The sequence below is a fragment of the Acanthisitta chloris genome, unplaced genomic scaffold (genome assembly GCF_000695815.1).
Source record: "Acanthisitta chloris isolate BGI_N310 unplaced genomic scaffold, ASM69581v1 scaffold6261, whole genome shotgun sequence".
Classification (NCBI taxonomy): domain Eukaryota; kingdom Metazoa; phylum Chordata; class Aves; order Passeriformes; family Acanthisittidae; genus Acanthisitta; species Acanthisitta chloris.
Window position 1 is genome coordinate 155,333 of NW_008655399.1, and position 18,767 is coordinate 174,099.

The following is an 18,767-nucleotide window of genomic DNA, read 5'->3' on the forward strand; positions in this document are numbered from 1 at the left end:
GAAGGGTTCCCAACACCACACTGTAGCAGCTATGGAGTTTCAGCATAAATTGTAGATGTCTGGTATTATTGTCTGGACCTCCACATGCTGGACCATTCTGTCATTCTGATGTCAAAATCCCTGCTGGAGACCAGCCCTGCAGGCCTAATTTGGACTTTTTGCAGGGTGTTGTGGCTTCAGTTTCATACCCATGTTGTTTTTCATTGTTCCCAACACCACACTGTAGCAGCTATGGAGTTTCAGCATAAATTGTAGATGTCTGGTATTATTGTCTGGACCTCCACATGCTGGACCATTCTGTCATTCTGATGTCAAAATCCCTGCTGGAGACCAGCCCTGCAGGCCTAATTTGGACTTTTTGCAGGGTGTTGTGGCTTCAGTTTCATACCCATGTTGTTTTTCATTTGATTGATATTCCTAAGAGTGACCTTTGGCTGACCAAGGTGACAAATACTTCTTCAACTGTTTGGGAGGGCTACAGCCCCAGTGTTTCAACATGAGCTCTCTGGTTTGGAATGCCAGCTCCTTTTTGTGTGAGTTGTGTTGAGCAATTTTAAAACCATTCATTACTCCAATGAAAATGATCAAAAACACAAACAAAAAAACCCATGACAGCATGTAGCTGGCAGGAACACTGGTCATTAATGCAGCAGTAGATTGTCCTTATTCACAGTGAATGTCCATTTTCCAAGACACCAGCTGTGTACCTAGGTTTTTTTTGACAGTGTTAATAACTTATATGGTCAGGAAGTTAGTTCATGGTCAAGGAATTGTGAAAAGCTGGGGATACTGGAAGTTTGCCACCTACTTGGGATTCTGCAGACTTTGAATTGTGTGACTGTAAGTATGGTCTTTGCGTGTTAGCAAGACCCACAAATTGCCAAGAAAACATCTACCCTAAAGGCAGAATTTGACTCTAACAACACAAACTCCAAGGGCCCCGGTATGTCAGTGACAGAAGAAAGTGTCTTTCTGAAAGCTCAGCTCCAAAGTGTTACCAAACTTTGGGCAAGGAAATGTTCTTTTAATGAGGACAGACTGCTTTTTAAAACTATGTGTAAGTTTTTGCCTTCAAGATGTTCCCAGTGACAGACCTTCTATTTTTCTTTTCCTGCAAACCAGAGAGGATTTCTCCCTGTTCAACAACAACCTCCTATTACAGATCAAAGATGCTCCAACAGAGACACTCTAACTTTAATGGCATCCCTACCAATTTGCCAGAGCTTAGGACAGTTTATGGATTTTAAAAATTTAGTATGCTATCTCCTGTTTCCTGCTACAAAAAACTAGCACAAACATTTAGTTAATGTTTCCCCACTCTCTCCCATTCCCCAAGCAAACAAATTCATCCTGTGTCCAAAGCATGCACACACACACACAGACACACACACATCTTCAAATATTTCAGGCCACCTCCTCATGTGCCATAATTTCATGTAGAGGGATAAGGCACTGAAATTCTCAAGCTGGAGGTCTAATATTGGAAATGTCTGCCTCACTACAGTGAGCACGGCTTCAGTGTCCAGTGCCTGAGCACCATATATCTGACTGTTCAACAGCATCACTCAGGCCTCCACACAAGAGTTTGGACTTCTTGATTTTGTATGCTGCAGTTATTCTCACTTCAGATTATGGTGGTAGGAATATGAGCAAGCTGAATTTTCAGGCTACATCCAGAGCATTGCAGATTCTGTGTTAACACACATTCTCAGCACTTCTGCAGGTCGACCAATTTTGCCACACATGACATAATTTCCCCCTCCACTCTATACTTAGCGGTTTTAGGTTTTTTTGTTAAAAGAAGAGGAAGAGAGGATAGTATTAGTGGAGTAGCTGTGGCAGAAGCAAATTAGTTGCAACTAATTTCTGACAGAACAGAAGCCTCTAAGATGGAAGCAAACAAAATTATGTTATTTCTCATCAGCTTAAGATGTGGTCCATGAACAACTGTTTCCTGTCAGAGCTACCATGCACACCTTTTTCCCCTGCTAATTACAATAATGAAATCAGTCTCTCCTACAGATGTCTCTTTTTTTCATCACTGTTATACCAGTGGAATCAAATGCTTTGGCTTTAGGAATACTTCTTGTAAAAGCTTTTTATAGTATTACATATGCCATCAGCACTTTCTGTATCTACCCTGCTCTTTTTGTTGTCATCTTTGATTAGGCCTTCATCATTCACTCGATGCTTACTGCTACCGCTATGCTCAAATTGGCAGGTCTGCTCAGTGATTGAACTATAATTTCCTGTACCTTTTTCGCAGCTTTTACACCTGCAAGGACAAAACATGGCATTAGTGCAGGGTACACTTAAAGCAGAGCAAATTTAGAAACAAAGGTGAAAAATGCCTACACATATATTGCATTCAAATAACATCAAGTTATTTTGTTTCATGGTGTAAGATAAAGTGGTTTAATATTCACTTTGGAGAAATAGAAAATGGTCCCTAGGTTAATCATGACAGCAAAATGTTTCTCAATAACTGAAATTCTCACCCGAGTTCTTCTAAACTTAGCATTTATCTGTCAATCTCGCCTTTAAAAAAAGGGGAGAGCATTGGAATTTCACTCTGTTCATGTAGGTCCCTGAGAGCTTAAACCTGTTTATATCTGAAGGGTTATATATCAATGCAGCAAAGAAAGAATTAGAGTAAACAAATTAATCCATTTAATTACCTGGGCAAAGTTTCACATTTTTATGTTATCACTTAAGTTACTACATTTTGCAGTAAGTTAATTCCCAGCTGGCCCATGGCCTAGCCTACACTTATTTTGCTGCAGTGTGCTTGTGTGATGCTGCAGTATATAAGCATAACAATGGGAGAATTCTTCTCAGAGATAAAGAATTGCATAACATAATTCCCATGTTCCTAACCTTTTTCTCAAGCAAATAATCAAAGCACACTGCTAATACCATGTATGTCAGATTGTTTGCCTGTCTTTTCTTAGAGTATAATTTCACTTAGAACTCAGATTAGAGAGATAAATCTATTTTTCCCTTTTCTTAGTGGGCTAAATTTTCCACCAATATTTATATTAACCAGCCAGGTTGCCTTGAAAGTTGAACTACACATTTCTCTAAAGCATGGTTCTCTCAAGAATGTGCAGTTTGAGCTTCAAAACTTACCTTTCCAGTGATGCCTCTTCATCATGGCTTTGTTCTGCCTCATCTTCATTTTGGGAAGGAGCTGGTGGTTCCTCAACCCCTTTTTCACTCTTATCAGCATTTCCCTCCCCTTCATTCTCCCTCTCTTCTTGTTGTTCATCCCCAGGCACCTGATGTTCCTCCTTCTTTTCCTCATCTGCTGGGGACTCGCACTCTGTCTCCTGCCCAGTTAGCCTTTGACAAGCATCATCAACAGCATGCTCTTCCTGCTGCTCTTCTGGAGTGAAGGATTCCTGAACAGAGTTTCTCCTATATTCATCATAGCTTTCTGAAGTCAAACTTTCTTCTTTCTCCTCTGACCCTTCAGTATGAAATTTGGGAGGATCCACTTCAAGCAGAACAGGACTTTCCCTCTTGGCATTTTCCTTGTTGAGTTTATCAACTTCTTCTTCCTGAGAGCAGGACTGGCTCTCCTGGACGGCCTCCTCTGTAAGTAAACAGATTACCAGGGAATCTATCAGTGGTTTTCTGATAGTAACCATATCAAAGTAGGGCTGCACACTTAGCATAACTTCTGTTGTACTTTGAACTAGGCACTTGCTTTCCTCTCCCACTTTCAAGGTCAGTGCAACTGTCTCCTAGGCAAGTGTATACTACTTATTTAAAACAGGGATATCATGGGTCACAAACATTTCCTTTCAGACACAGCACTAGAAAATGCTTTTCTCACACAAAATTACTGTCAGCCAAGTCAAGGTTAATAAACTCCTTATGCAAAGCACTTTTTTGAGCAGTTTGACACCCTGTGCACAGGCATGTGAAAGGTAGGTTGATGCTGCTTTGACAATTCTCACTCAAGCTGATGAGCACACATATAACCCAAACAACTTCACTGGAGCTGCTCAGGAAAGCAGTGGTTATTTCTGGGTAGTTGTACTCTTAGGAACTAGAAACTGATCAGAAAAAAAAGTAGCCTAACCTGTTGAATCTGGTGGCTTCTTTTCTTTTGTTTCTGTCTCAGCTAAATGCGACTTTTCTGTGAGGACCTGCGAAGAAGGTGATTAACACATTAGTCATTGTATACAGTGTACATGTTGCATTGTTCCTCATGAAATTGCATCCTGATTTTTTTTTAAAAATCCAAATACTCCATGTTCTAACTAGCACATTTCCTATAAATGATGGTCCTTATTTTTAATCACTACCAAGCCAATTGAATTGGTACCAGTGTAAAGCAAGGGAAATTTTCTCAGTTGTAATCAGCATCAGTGTTGGTATAAAAACAGCCCAGAAAAGATCAGGACTGAGCCTCAGAGACTAAAAGAAGGAACCATCCAAAAATGAGCTGTTGCCCTGCCCTAGCTTTTGCTGTTAAAACCTAGGTTAAACCAAAGCTAGGAATATCCAATATTCTAGTAAAATGCTCAGTAACAGCCTTACTGACAGATATCAGAAAGTGCCTTGCTGTTAATCAACATCTGGTAACGGCGTTTTTAATGATGCAACAATTTATTACGGGCTGACTGAAACAGTAACCAGGAATTGGAGCGTGTAAGCCATAAGGTCAGCTGCATGGCCTTCTATTACCTACATTTTACAAGGCTGCAGTGACATCTAGAGGTGCTTCATACCAATTCAGCTCCTCGTAAAACCTCTGTTATTACCATTACCTTTGAGAATATTTACTCCTATTCCTATGCCGTGTGATCAGTGTGTTTTTTCACTAGCCACTGCTAGACTTGTTAGTAGGACGCTGACCACATACACCACAGTGTCTGCTGTTGCTCAGTGCCCCTTTTCCACCTGCATTCTTCCTCTCACAGTGCTACAAAACTGGCACTATCGTAACTATTAATAGACCCACACGGTGTGAAAAATGCAGATGCCTTGAAACATTTTCCAGAGGGACTATCAGCTAAAGCAGAATTATACATAATCCAACAAAATATACAGGGTCAGGCACTTGATTTTGAGTGTCTTAGTCATGCAAGCAGTCCCACAACTTATTCATATTGTACTCTGGGCATGAATCAGTCCTATTACTAAACATTTGTTCTGGTAAGCCCTCTGCATTTTTTATGCTTTTTAAAAAATTTTTATTTTAACTTCATCAGGCTGTAGAGAAAATAGGCATGAAATCAAAGCAATATGTATCCACTATAAATAGAATTCAAGGGAAAGGAAATTCCATGAGAATCAAAAAGAGTTGAGAAAAACTCTGCATATGAGGATATCAACAGGACTTGTTCAGAAAATCTTGATCTGCAGGGGTCAAAGAGACTGTAATATGAGCACAAGATCCGAGACTGACAACTATTTGGGATGCAGTTGGTCCCAGGAAGCTGCAGATCACAAAACAAAAAAGGCCCCAATACAACTAGGTAAATACCCTTGAAATACAAATGGGAACCTTGTTCTCACGGAACTTAAATATAAACAGAATGATTCCAGATGGATCACAGGGAATCAACGAGTGCTCATTCTGTTATTTCAATAGTGAAAAGCACTAATTCAAAAATAGGGAAAAGCCTCAGATTTATTTATTCTGCAATGTGACTGCAATTAGTAATGCACTCAGATTCCTGTAAGCATGTCAGGCTCACTGTACCACTGAGGACATCAGCTCTGATCAAACACAGTCAGCTGAGCAAATAACCAGAGAAATAGCCTCCAAGCAGCTCTTTGATGCATGGGGCCAGATTTCACCTCTGCATTCAGAATTAATTGCAGGCACCCTGTGCTTCCTACTAAATATTGCTCTACTTTGCAGGTGTGAAATACAGAAGCCAGCTTTTGAAAATCCATCTAGTGGAAGGAACACTGGACGATGTTGAATATCTGAGAGTGCCAGGGTGTTACATAAATTACTACCATGTTTTTTCAAGCACTGTTTCTGATCTCTGACATTGAGGAGCTCATACTAATTTAAATAAGAGGAAATAAAGAATACAAATGAAACATTTACTGGTATCCTTCAGAATCAATTTGCAATAAACATAGAAGCAATAGTGCATTAAAATAGGAAATACAAATACAAGGACTAGATATTGGACTATCTGTAGACACATGAGTAGGCTATACATGAACAGCCCAGTTTTCTCCATGTTTTGCTATTCTTCATGTTTTGCTATTTGTAGCAACATGTGACTTCAAGTTGTCAAATTTTGACTTGGCAATAAAACCAAAAACTTTCGCTCATTATTTCTTCCCTGTACCCAAAGCCATCACACTCTTTTGAAAATCTCATCTCAAAGGTGTAGTAGTTTGCTAATTGCATCTATCCCACCAGACTACTCTTCATATCACTCCCCTGTCTGTTAGCAGTGCTTTCTTAAGGGTCTTTTTAACTTAATCCCTAATAAGTATTTATTTATGGATTATTCTTCCCAAACTTTGGTGACATGTGTCTTTATCCGGTCTGTATTTTCCAAAATTACAGGAATCAATATTTCTTAGTGGAAATTACACCTCCACATTTTTTCTCCCTTTCTTCAATGACTTGAATATGCACAATTAGGTCAATGGCACTACAGCCATTTTTCCTATTCATATAAGCCAAAAACTTCCAATGAATTTTTCATTTCACAAAAGGTTAAACGTGAACGGTTACATAGTGACCCTGCAAACTATACCAAAGCAAAAATGTGACTGTATCTACATAAGTTGGTATTGTGTCTTAAAAAATACATTTTCCAGACTTAAACATATTCTTTCATACAGAGTATTGCTAGACGCTAAGTTATAGAGACAGAATAAAAGCCCATGTGATGATACAGAACAACGTGAGATAGTCCAGAGGCGGAACCAATGGACAAAATCCAAAAACTTTTGGAAATTATTTAAATTGGCTTTAGAAACCTGCATAAATTAAGCAATAAGCAATTATATATAAAAATATATTCCATTTTAACAGAAATTTCAAATACAGCAAGAAATCAATGTCTTTTATAGGCATCTGAGTCCTTTTTAATGAGCTATACATAGCTAAATTCCTTCTTTATACTGTAGTAGTCCTACCTTTGGAATGTTTGTTTAGCTAACTCACAAATTTTTTTAGTCACCTAATAAAACTCTTTGATTATTTTTTTCCTACTGCGAAATTTTTTCTAATGAATGGCCTCTTGCAGCAGCCCCACCCATTTAGTTAGAGGTCCTTTGTCACTCCATCACATTTCATTTGATATCAAGACATTATTCTCAACTTCCATCTGCCAATACTAAGATAAAACTTTGCATATGCCTAAACCACATTTTAACTCAGTGTTGCTTTCTCATATTATTGATAGTTTGCAGAGCTATGGCAACACATCCTGGTTTTGTGTAAGATCTGATCTCCATCCATTTATCAAAATGAGTAAGTTACTTGATATTTGCAATTAATTAATTTCCCTAACAGCCAGAAATCAGCCATGGGTTTTGCCACCTGAGCACTGTACTGTGCATGTTCCCAGTATCTCCTGCTTAATACACAGGAGAATGCATCACATACAACCTTGGGGCAATAGCGTGAGTGGTGATGCCTCCTGTGCTATCCCTCAAAGCTGGAATCCATCCCCTTCTGCCCTCTTGTGTTTCTTGTCAATACAGGTCCCCCTTTCCCCCCAGCAATGTGAAATATTCAGTGAAAATATGATGTATGCTACAGTGAAAATACAACATAATGCACTAACAGGAAGAGATTGATTATAAACATCTTTACTTTTGCCTTGAGGTCTAGTCACTGTCATTTAACAGAGTCAGTATCAGGCATGAGAAGAGCTTTGGAGGTAGTTTATTTTAATTTCTATTGATTGGTATAATTTTCATGTCTCTGGAATACACAGAAACCTCTAATAATCACCAACAAATCTGAGGTTACCAATACACCCCCTAAGACCAGAGCATTCAGCATTACCTGGCTTTGACTCATGTCTTTTCACTGCACCTGGGAAATCAAATCAACCTGTTACTATGAGTTGGCATTTCTCATCTGAACAAATCAGTGGCAATGTCGGGCAAGCACAGCAACTGAAAACTTCAGCTGCTTGTCTTACCTACACATTGGACAGCCTCACATCTATCCCTTCTCTATACTGCTCAGTGTCCTCACACGTGTGATGACTGACAGAGTCCCATATGCTTCACAGCTGCACGTGTGCCTCATATGCACCTGTGCCATAACCCCAAAATTTTCCAGGTGCTATTCTTCACATTTTCTCCATTACTATTAAACAGATCATCCTCTGAATTGGGTTCCAGCATGTGAGAAAGGAGAAAAAAATCCAGCTTGAAATCCAAATCATTGACAGATCTTTTTAACTACAGGCATAAACCACTCACTTGCCAAACTACTTGGGTAATCTTTTTTTTTGCTATGGTATCAGTTAAGTAGCCTCACTGCTAAGAGAGTATTTCTCAAATTTACTAACTTAGCAGAGCTAAGCATGCAACGATATGAACGGCAAATATCTTCAGACTTCTTGAACTGCCCTTCCTAAGCTGCTTTGGAGAAATCCCAGAGTTAGGAGATTTCCATCCAAAGGGTTATGAACTTCATAAATAATCTGCTGCAGTTTTGGTGACTCACTTTGAATAGGACTCCAGAAATGCAGGTTTCCTAATAATGCGCTTCATTTAATAAGAAGGGTGTTTGGGTGGAGGGGAAAGACCTGGAATTTTTTTATTTCCCATTTTATCGACATACCTTCTCATGTGGCATCTCACAGTGCAGAACACAGTGAATGGAATGTGGTGGGACTCCTTCCAGGCTCTGTTGGGGTTGCTGCTCAGCCACCAATCACCACTGCTGCACATGTATGCAAAAACCAGGGTGCTGTCAGGATGCCACCAAATTAGTTACATTCCAGAGCAGCCACACTTATCATTATAATACAGTGTGGTGCAGACCCTGCATTTAGTTGCAACAGCACTCTCCTACCAGAGGAAATACTCAAGCATGGTACCCTACTACTGCCAGATAGATCTGATTTCTGATAGGGGCTGAGATGAGTTGTTCACCAGAACACTGCCTAAATGGCTAGGGTATCTGCTTTCAAAAGGTGAATTTTAGATGACTGCAGTGGACAAAGACTTCTTCCCCAAGCAAATCCCTCCTACCACTATCTCACCTCTTTGAGGAACCTTCTGCTTTTACAGAATTGCTCTCTGATGACCTGCCTTGCCTTGCTTTCCTGCACTTACCAGTTATCTCTATCCTCATCATGAGGTCTACCTAGTTTTGTAAAGGAATTGTAATGGATCCCTAAAATGGTCACTCTAACACATGGGCATTAATATCATATCCATAAGCCATCCAATGTGGCATGCAGGTATTTAGAAATCAGCTGTGCCTGCTTTGACTCCACATGTTTTTCAGAGTTGTGGAGAGAGCAAAACCACAACAACAGTGCCTGGGGCAGGATCCTACCTAGGGAACATTGTACAGCAGGCAGCAGGTTCTGAGGGAAAAGGAAAACACAGTTAAACAGCATTCTGAATTGGAAGGAAAAGAAAAAAATCTTTGGCTGTCAGTAAGGGAGAGAATGGGGCAAAACAAGATGAAAACACCATCCTGAGAAAACATACCAGTTTTACAGAGAGTCAGACAGAGAATTATAACTCTAATATTTTATAGCTAACTCAAAAACTGAAATACATACACCAAGAACATACTTAGGTAAAGGCATCAGTCCTGAGGGGAAGAAAAGCATTCCTGAGTATAATGGTACCTGATGGCACTGACCAGCTGCATTGCCTAAGCAGGAAACTGCTGAGATTCTGCAGAAAGCCTCTACCATCACAACCACTGAGCACAAGCACAAACTCTTGCAGACAGATGAAAAAAGAAAATTAAACAATTCCTGCCCATTTGGCTGGAATATGAAAAATACACAGAACACAGCCAATCTGGAGAGAGTTTAAATAATGCATAAGGGACCTGTTAGTATTTGTAGGCAAAATGAAGGAATCAGAAGAACAGTTATAGACTGAGGCTAAACAGATCTTAAAAAACATATGGCAAACAGCAATTTCATTGTGAGCTCCTACTACAGCAGCTGCAATTCCAGTGTGATACCCGCACAAGAGGGACAGAGGGTTCAAACAGAAAACACAGCTCCCACTGCTGGGGTGATTTTAGTGTGGGAAACAGCCCCAAACTGCTAATAGTTGTTAGTCCTGCAGCAAAGCCTGTAGAAATATCAGGAAACCAGAGTTACAGACACCTGCAGGTAGCTGCAGAAAGCTCAGTGCTGCTTTACAATGGCAACAAAATGGACTTTCTGACTCTCTAGGTGAATATTTGCAGGTTAATAGTATAGAATCTCTAAACTGCTTAATTTGGAGGAAATAAGTGAAGTATTATTTTACCCCCTTTCTTTACAAGTGGAAGAAATAGGATTGAAAACGAAGTTACAGAGTCATTTTGCAACAGGATTATCATGGACTAGTTAAAAGGTGATTTTGAGGAAAACCTCAAGACTTTTAAAGACCCTTACTGTAGAACTGCTAATTTCCCTGGGTGGTAGTAGTGACAAAATAACTTAAAATGACAAGTAATACTGCTACTACTCTCAGCCATGTGGTGATAGGGTCATGCTGCACTCAGTGGAAAACAGCTGGGAGACATTTGGCAGCACTGACAAAGCTTGAAGTGTCTCCAGGCTACACAATATTATAACTCCAACCCAAAACAGAAATAAACTAAACTCCTGTATGAGGCAGTGGAGGTATTTCAGGATGGCAGTAAAAGACAGGAAAGCAGAAATTTGCTTCAGAAGAGAGAAATCCCTATATTTTGCAAGAGCACAAAATATGCCCATGGAGCCTGTGATCAGGAAACTCTTGCAGCTGCTGCTGAAGCCAGAATAGAGATTACACACCCCAACTGCTTATCACTCCTTCTTTACCTCTTTACCTCTCCCCCTCTTCCCTCCCCATTGTTCCGCCTTTTCCACAGCTTTCTGCTTAATCTGGTTCTGTAAAATGAGAGAGTTAGTAGAAATTATAAAACAATGCTACATTAAGAAAAGAGCATCACCTCTTTACAGAAGGAAGGATGGGAAGGCAGGTGATGAAGCAGTATGTAAACACAATTTAATGCCCTATCCAGTCATAACCTAATAATAATTCGTTCATAAAAACTATTGGATTATTTTGCAGAACCAGGTTGGGGACAGACAAATATTTGTCAGACAGCTCAACCATTAGAGCTAAGAGATGGTATTTGCTCATAGCTGGGGCAGGGTGGATGACAAATAGGCACATCATCCAAAACATCTGACCATCTCCAGCAGAGCACAGAAGTGGGTACTGTCCTTCCAAATTAACTGTAGTGAATGGACTGCCTTGTTCATGTCAGTAACAGAATGGGATTGTGCATGTCTAAAGTGAACAAAGGGTTGCACAGTGTTACCATACAGAGTCCACCTAGGATACAAGAGATGTTACTTTATTGCCTGGCAGCTTGCACTTCTGCAGGGTCAGCATTGTTCAAAACTGTTATCAGGTGGGGACTAGAGACAGGGATGAGGATTGTGTTAAGAGAAGAGAGGATTGATTTCTGCACAGTCGGGTAAATTTGTTCATTGCTATGTCACCAGGTATCAGTGGTACATTTCAGGTGTAAAACTCTGCAAGAGTGAGACACCCTATTTCTCTATCCCTTTGCTTTTATCACAACAACATAAAATCTCATTTGTAAATCTAGTTCAAATATGTGGCAGGCAGAGGCACAAGCAACCAACTTCACAGTGTTTCATGAACCAGTCTTTCGACTAACTTGCTCAGAGATGCTACCCCCTAACCCAGAGGAGAGTATGTTTTCCCTGAATGTTGGTAAACATTCACCCAAACAAACAGCCAAGCTCAGCAGTCTCTGCTGAAGGATATCATACCATTGCTCTTGATGCAGGGCTGACTTCAAGTCTGTTTTCACTTAAACTCAAGATGACTAAGTGTTTACTAAAGCCAGCTGTTGTTCACAGGATAGCTTGATAATTTTATGATGGCCCTTTTGTAATAAATCAAATGCACAGAGAGGAGGTAATGACAAGCTAACATACATATGCTATCTCATAAAACAAACAAAATATTAACTATGTAATAACATCACCAGCATGGTTCCAGACATGCTCGTGCTGCCTTTCCTAAGCCCACATGCTAGACAAGTTCCAACCAGGTCCACTCAACATTGCTGAGAGTCTGCCTAAACAAAAAGGAATCAGCGATGGGATTACAAATGTAGCTACTGTTGGGAAAAGACAGAGACTCCACTCACTCCTCTCCTCTCTGGGCCCTTGTCAGTAGGCCACCTCTGTTTCTGTCACCCACTTCCCTCTACTTCCAGGCCTTTTGTAGCTCTGAGATCTCCATAAGGCATTTGCATCTCTGCCATCCTAGCTCCCTTTTGGCCTCCCAGGAGCACAGCCTTCTCCTCTGACATGCCTCTTCTACTACAATCACTGGCTCCTACAAACTCACCAGCCTGCATGGTCCCCCCTTTCTCTGACCCAGTGTTTCTACTGCAGAGAGCTTCACACCCACTCAGGTCTCCAGGAGTTCCCAGTTCATTAACATTCAAGGCCTGATTCAGATTACATTTATAAATAGTTTAGATGAATATGTAGTTTCACTAAAACAGGTAAAGCTGTACCACAAAGTGCAGCGATGGCAGCATTACAGAGATGACCTGTGGGTCTCATTGTGATGGGGCTTTTACAACAGATGTTTTCATTGATGTTTTGAAATGTAAAAGAAGACCTAAACTCAGATGATCAAAATAAGTAATCTTTTCTTATCAAGATAATGGTGCAAAACAAGAAATCTTCTCTTTTGTTGAAGCTCCTTTATTGAAATCAGTCCAGCCTGATGTTCAAGATGGGCCTGTAATGACCATTTTTGTTGTCAGTCTTTGGCAAGGCGCAATTATTCCCTTCAGGTTATGATACTCTGGAAACAAGGCTGCATGATTTATATCCTTACATAGTGGCAGATCGGCCAGTTCAGCTGACAGGGCTTTACAAGATGCTCCTCTGCTGCTACTTAGCACTGACCGCTATTTTAATAGTTTCCTATGATGACTCAAATGCTTCTTGTCTATCTAAGAAGTGGGACTGCCTAAGAGTAACCAAGCTGTAAAGCATCTGGTTTGTTGACCAGACCATTCTGAGTAATATTAGGTGCTTCTTTTTTTCAAGGAATGCCATTTCCAATAATACATGCACATGAAGTTTTTCCCGCTCAAAAACAAACTCAAGAACTATTTTTGAAGTGAACCAAAGAGTAAAGCCTGCGTGTGACTTTTTGGAAGGAAAAAAAAGTAAAGCAAAGCAGAACAAAATATGAGAGGCAACCTTTTTGGTTCACTGTAGGTTAATTAAATACCAACACACTTTGTCAGAAGAAATTCCTTAATTTTCTAATGCTCTGGGCTTCTTTACCAAACAAACACTCAGACTACCTTACAAGAGCTTATTGTAGTCAATGGAGCCTTTCAAGAGATTTTTGGTGTCTTTTAATCTGAACTGTAAAGAACATGGTTAAACTCCCATTGTGGTCACACAGGCATTTTTTCATCCAGGGCAGTTTACACAAGCTGCAGCTCTAGTTACAGTAACCCTACCTCAGATCCCAGTTTAGAAGTCCCCTAGTCCTCACCAATGTCAGCAGAAATACCAGATCGGAACAGCACACTTAAGATGTTCTTTGAATTAAAGAACAAACATATGTACATGCCCTGACCCAAGAAGGACTTTTACCAGTTTCACTAATCTCTAGACCCCAGTGCACATAACATGACTGCTGTAACTTGATTCCTCCAGATAATTATAAATCCAGAGAAGATCATAGTAAAATCCATGGCCAGGACCCAAGTCTCCTGAAGTCTGTGTCAATCTTGGTCACCCATGTCAATGACCCCTAGTTATGTTTTACAGCTGCCAAGAAATAATTAGAAGAAAAGGAAGGTCTGTATTGCTCAGTAGATTTTCTATATCTCTTCCACTGAAACTTGCTCAGTTTGTTCTTATACTTTTCACTTTTAGAGCATTTGGTTGTTCTCTTTTAAATGTTAACAAAACAAAAAACCTGAGCATATAGAGGAACATACCTATACTTTGCAATGATTCCTGACAAGACGAAACACAAACCTGGGCTCACCTTTTCCTTTTTCTTCTTGCGCAGGTCATCAGCTGTTGTCTCCGAGAAAATGTGCATCCTAAAGGGATGTGGATGTCCAGCTCCTTTTGTATAATCACCTGGTTTGCAAACTTTACGTTTTTTTACATGGTGTTTTACACTTGAATTATGAATTATAAATGTTTTCACCTTCTCAACCAGAGGCCCTACAAGTTTCTGTAGTCCAGAAACACTTTGTTCCAGTCCATCTAGTCTTTTAACCTGCTGTTCTGCATTCCTGTTTAAATCAGAAAGAGATTTTTTCATTTTAAGGCAAAGTCTCTTCATATCATTACTTCTCAGTTTTTTGTTCCTTTCCATCCTTGGTCCAGGTTCAGATGTTTCTGCCTTTACCATCTCAATATCTTTTTCGATGCAACAGATTTCTTGGGAAACACTGTTAAGCTTCTTAAGGACATTGTCTTGCAGAGTCAACAGCTTATCAATTTTCTCTTCAAGGGAGGCAAACTTCATATCCATGATGTTAAAACTTTCAGATGTACTGATATCACTGCTTGCAACATGAAGAATTTGAGGAGGTTCCATTCCATTATCAGGCCCTTGGTTTTGCAAAGTGTTTGGATCAAATATTTTGGCCAAGTTGTTGACCATAGATGTAGAAGAGCTCTGCCTGCTGGATGTGGTCATTTTGCTGGTTTGGATATGGGAAGGAAATGCTCTGATGATCAGCTGCTTGAGGACAATATCAGTTGCAAAGGCTTCCCATCCAGGCTGCTCAGATATACAGCCAAGTTTGGCAACTCCAGCTCAACTAATTTATAAACTACTCTCATATATTTGACTAAAACAGAGGAAAGAGAAACCCAAATTATTTAGGAAGAAAAATGCCTTTCATCCATTCTTAAATATATGTATATATATATCTGTTTCCAAATGAAGTTAATATAGAGATGCATATCCTAAATGCACTCAGTTCTGTGACATTAGCCCTAGCAGGGACTGAACTATTTGCACCCTAATGGCATTTGACAGCAAAAAGGCTACACGATATGTGAGAACTCTTTAAGGGTAGAGACACTTTGGCAGTGGTGTTGTTGTTTGCAAAAGCTAGTATGTAATATGATCCCTGCTCTGAAGAGAATAAGGGTACTTACAAGGAACTTAAATGGGGCTGCTTGAAATTGTTGTGTTTTAAGGTAAACTTTTCAGATGAAAACATCTATTCCTTGAAAATCCTGTTATGCCAGTCAGGAAGTCAATAGAGTGGTTAAAAAACAAATATATTAAAGAAAGTAAACCAAGAAGGAGACACTGGAATGCAAATATTTGAAAAAAATCAGAGCCCCTGTATATACTCGCTATCTACCCTGTCTCAGCTACTACACAGCTAGCTCTTTATACACAAGCAATTGTCTTCATAGCCAGTATCTTCATTTGTTTCTCTGTTTATCAAGACTATACTAATTTGACACAAATAAAGAGACTTTTATGTTTTACTATGATCTGTCATACAAATTCCAAAATACAAAGTTTGATAGAGACTCAGCTCTTTGCTTTGTTTGCTGACAGTAAATGTCTCAAAACCAATGATTAGTATTCACAACTCAAGAATTTTATTTAAATTTTTCTTTTGCAAAAGAGCTTCGCTTCATATATTTCAGAAAGAAAACATTGTACAAAAAAAGAAAATCATTACTGAGAACAAGGTTCCCTTAAGCATAGGTCTGAATTGTTGAGCGCTTTTCCATGTTGGTTGGAATAACAAAATCAGACTTAAAAAGAAAGAATAAAAGCAGAACTTTTCATCTCAAGTCATCTATACTCTACGTAAGCAAGAAGCAAATCAGTATGGATCAGCCTGATGGAGGCAGGCTGCCTCTTAAATACAAAGAAGAGGCTACCCTGGACAAATGATTGTCACAAACTGACCACACATAGGTCAGTCTGCACTTGTGCTGTGCCTCTTAAGAGAAATAAACACATAAAGCCTGGTTGGTTGCAAAGCAGCCAGGCTGCTGCTCTACTCAGAGGATGAAGAGCTTCTTTTGTGATCCCAGTGAACTATTTCTTTTGCCAACCTGTTTCTCCATCCATTAAATGGGGGCCATGAGGGATAATCAGTCAAGGCACATAATGAGTTCTGAATACCTAACACACTAAACAGCCTTTCAAAATTGCATGATCTGCTCTTTAAGTTTAGGTGCCAAATGTGTCTTTTAGAGACAATCACAGCAGAAATTTTCAAAAGCTTCCGAAGGCATTCCCCTACAGTCATTTATGACTCAACATGTAGTCAGTGTTGATAAGCTAATTCAGGAGCTTGTTCTCCAGTTACTGAAGGTTAATAAAGGGAAAAAGTTCCTGAGTACATTTGTCACCTTCTGAGATCAGCATATTACTGTGAGTGAAAGGTGAACTCTGTTCATACATGACCCTGAAACATGGATTGAAATCTCTGCTTTGTATAACAGACATTACCAAGAGGTGATCATTAGATGTTATTGTACACAGCATATTCACTGAGCAGACTGAGAAGGTTAAATGATTTTACAATAGGAAACAGGTTACAAAAAACCCCAAACAAAAAAAACCACCACACAAGCCAAGGAGTGTAGAGATCCATATTACATGGAAAGACTAATATACAGGAAAAATAATACCAAAGCAAAGAACTCCACATCAGTTTCAGCAGAATAGCTATGTTTGAACCCCTTTGCCTTCTTCTGTACATCTCAAAAACATGAACTAAACCCTCCTGACAGTTTTGTGTCTGCAGAAACCCCTGTTAGGGACAAACTTCCAGAAGAGGTGTTTGCATGTCTGTAAAATATCCAGGTTTGAAGAGCAGTGAGCTTCCCCCCTGTCCTCCACCCTACCTGCACACAAAAAATAAGGCTCAAGGTTTGTTGGACCTTGCCACCCATCCAGCTAGGACTCTTGCTTCGGGGGATCCCATAGGCAAAGCCTGTCAGGCACAAGGATCCCCTGCAAAAGGAACATTGTTTTGTGAAAGCAAGAAACTATTAAAAGGCAAAAGAAAAGTACATATAGATAGCAGTGGTAAAACCAAGTGTTATATTAGTGTGCACAGCCACATATGTTAAACATTTAAATCTCTCCTAACAGTTGCCCAGGGAAATGTTACATGAAATACCTCAAACCAATACTATAAACACTAATAAAAAATTTAAGCTCTGTGAGGTAAGATCCTATTATCAAGTCTCATCTGTAAAGTCCTATTGATTTAACATTATCCCATGACATACAAAAATGCCAGACAGTGAAAAGGTAGAAAGCAAACTATAAAAATGCTTCACTAAAACTCATCAGTACATGTTAGTAGTTCTGCCTGAAGCTGAACTGGAAGAGAGAACTGCTGTGTAGGGGCTAGAAAAGAGGAACAAATGAAAGCAAGCTAACATCAGCTTGCTTTCTGGGCTCAGAGAGCTCTTGCCAGTGACATCTTCACAGCTGGGAATGTGTGATCTCTGCCTCTTGCCCTCTAAACTGGAAATAACCTTACAAATTCAGATACTTTTCAAGAGTTCAGAGAGAATGAATTACTTAAGTGAAAGTGTTCTGTAAAATATGGTGTTATTTAAAGTATTTGAACATTTCTTAGCGCAGTGAATTATTAGACCTACTTTAGGAAATTCAGTAATATTATATGTAAATAATTTGAGCCATTTTTAACAACTAAATACCTGAATGCACTTCTCCTAGCTACTAAAATAATCTCTTAGCAACTGTGCCTATCATTAATGCACAAAATAAGCCCATATAACAGCTTTTTATTTTCATCTCACAAATTTTAGCGACGGTCATCAGATTTTTCCCACCAAAACTGCTAAATAGTTTGTTGAAAATTGAGGGTATGAGGTGCAGCAATGGTTACCTTTCATGAATTGAAAACAAAGAAACACAACCAACTGGAACACTTTAGAAAAAATGTAATTATGATTTTGAAGATGACATGATTCCCAATATGCCCAACGTTGCCTAATGTTACGATTCAGAATATTAACACTAGGCCACTGCACCATGGCACTGACAACATCAGCCCAAAGGCTGACACTAAACCTTGGGAATTTTTACACACAGGTGTAATAAACACTTGCTAATCAACTGTGAAAATGGATGGTATTTGATAACCTGCCATATGGTTTTATTTCTTCTATACAATTGCTGCTCCATTGATGCTGAATTCTTTTAAGTGGCTTTTACGTAAAACAATTAACCTTCAGTTCTCTTTTATTTCAAGTTCAGTTGAAAAAGGCCTCAAAGCACCATGCATAATTTTCAAAGTGTAGCAGCATCTATAATTTGAGAAGTAGCAATGGATATGTTGCTGCTAATGTAACCTCCACATTTTTCTCATGCCTGCAGACATGATGCAGTGAGTCTGTAAAATACGTGATAAAACTCTGTACTTTACACAGACATAGTTAAAGGGGCTAAAAGTGAAGATTGGACAGACTAGAGAAGTAAAGTTTTAATTTCTCTCTTGAACTCCAACTGTAGTCAGGGTTATTTTCTCTGCACAC

General features: G+C 39.4%; 1 protein-coding gene across 1 annotated transcript in view; it reads right to left on the bottom strand.

The window, feature by feature from the left end:
- The window catches only part of MYLK4 (myosin light chain kinase family, member 4), a 25,012-nt gene extending 10,102 nt beyond the window's left edge, over window positions 1-14,910 (bottom strand). Inside the window, exons 1-4 of the mRNA XM_009083881.1 lie at window positions 14,245-14,910; window positions 4,088-4,154; window positions 3,130-3,595; window positions 2,256-2,275 (exon numbers count right to left, since the gene is read on the bottom strand). Coding sequence (XP_009082129.1) covers window positions 2,256-2,275; window positions 3,130-3,595; window positions 4,088-4,154; window positions 14,245-14,910 — 1,219 coding nt within the window. The remainder of the gene's footprint in view (window positions 1-2,255; window positions 2,276-3,129; window positions 3,596-4,087; window positions 4,155-14,244) is intronic.
- Between the last annotated feature and the right edge of the window lie 3,857 nt (window positions 14,911-18,767).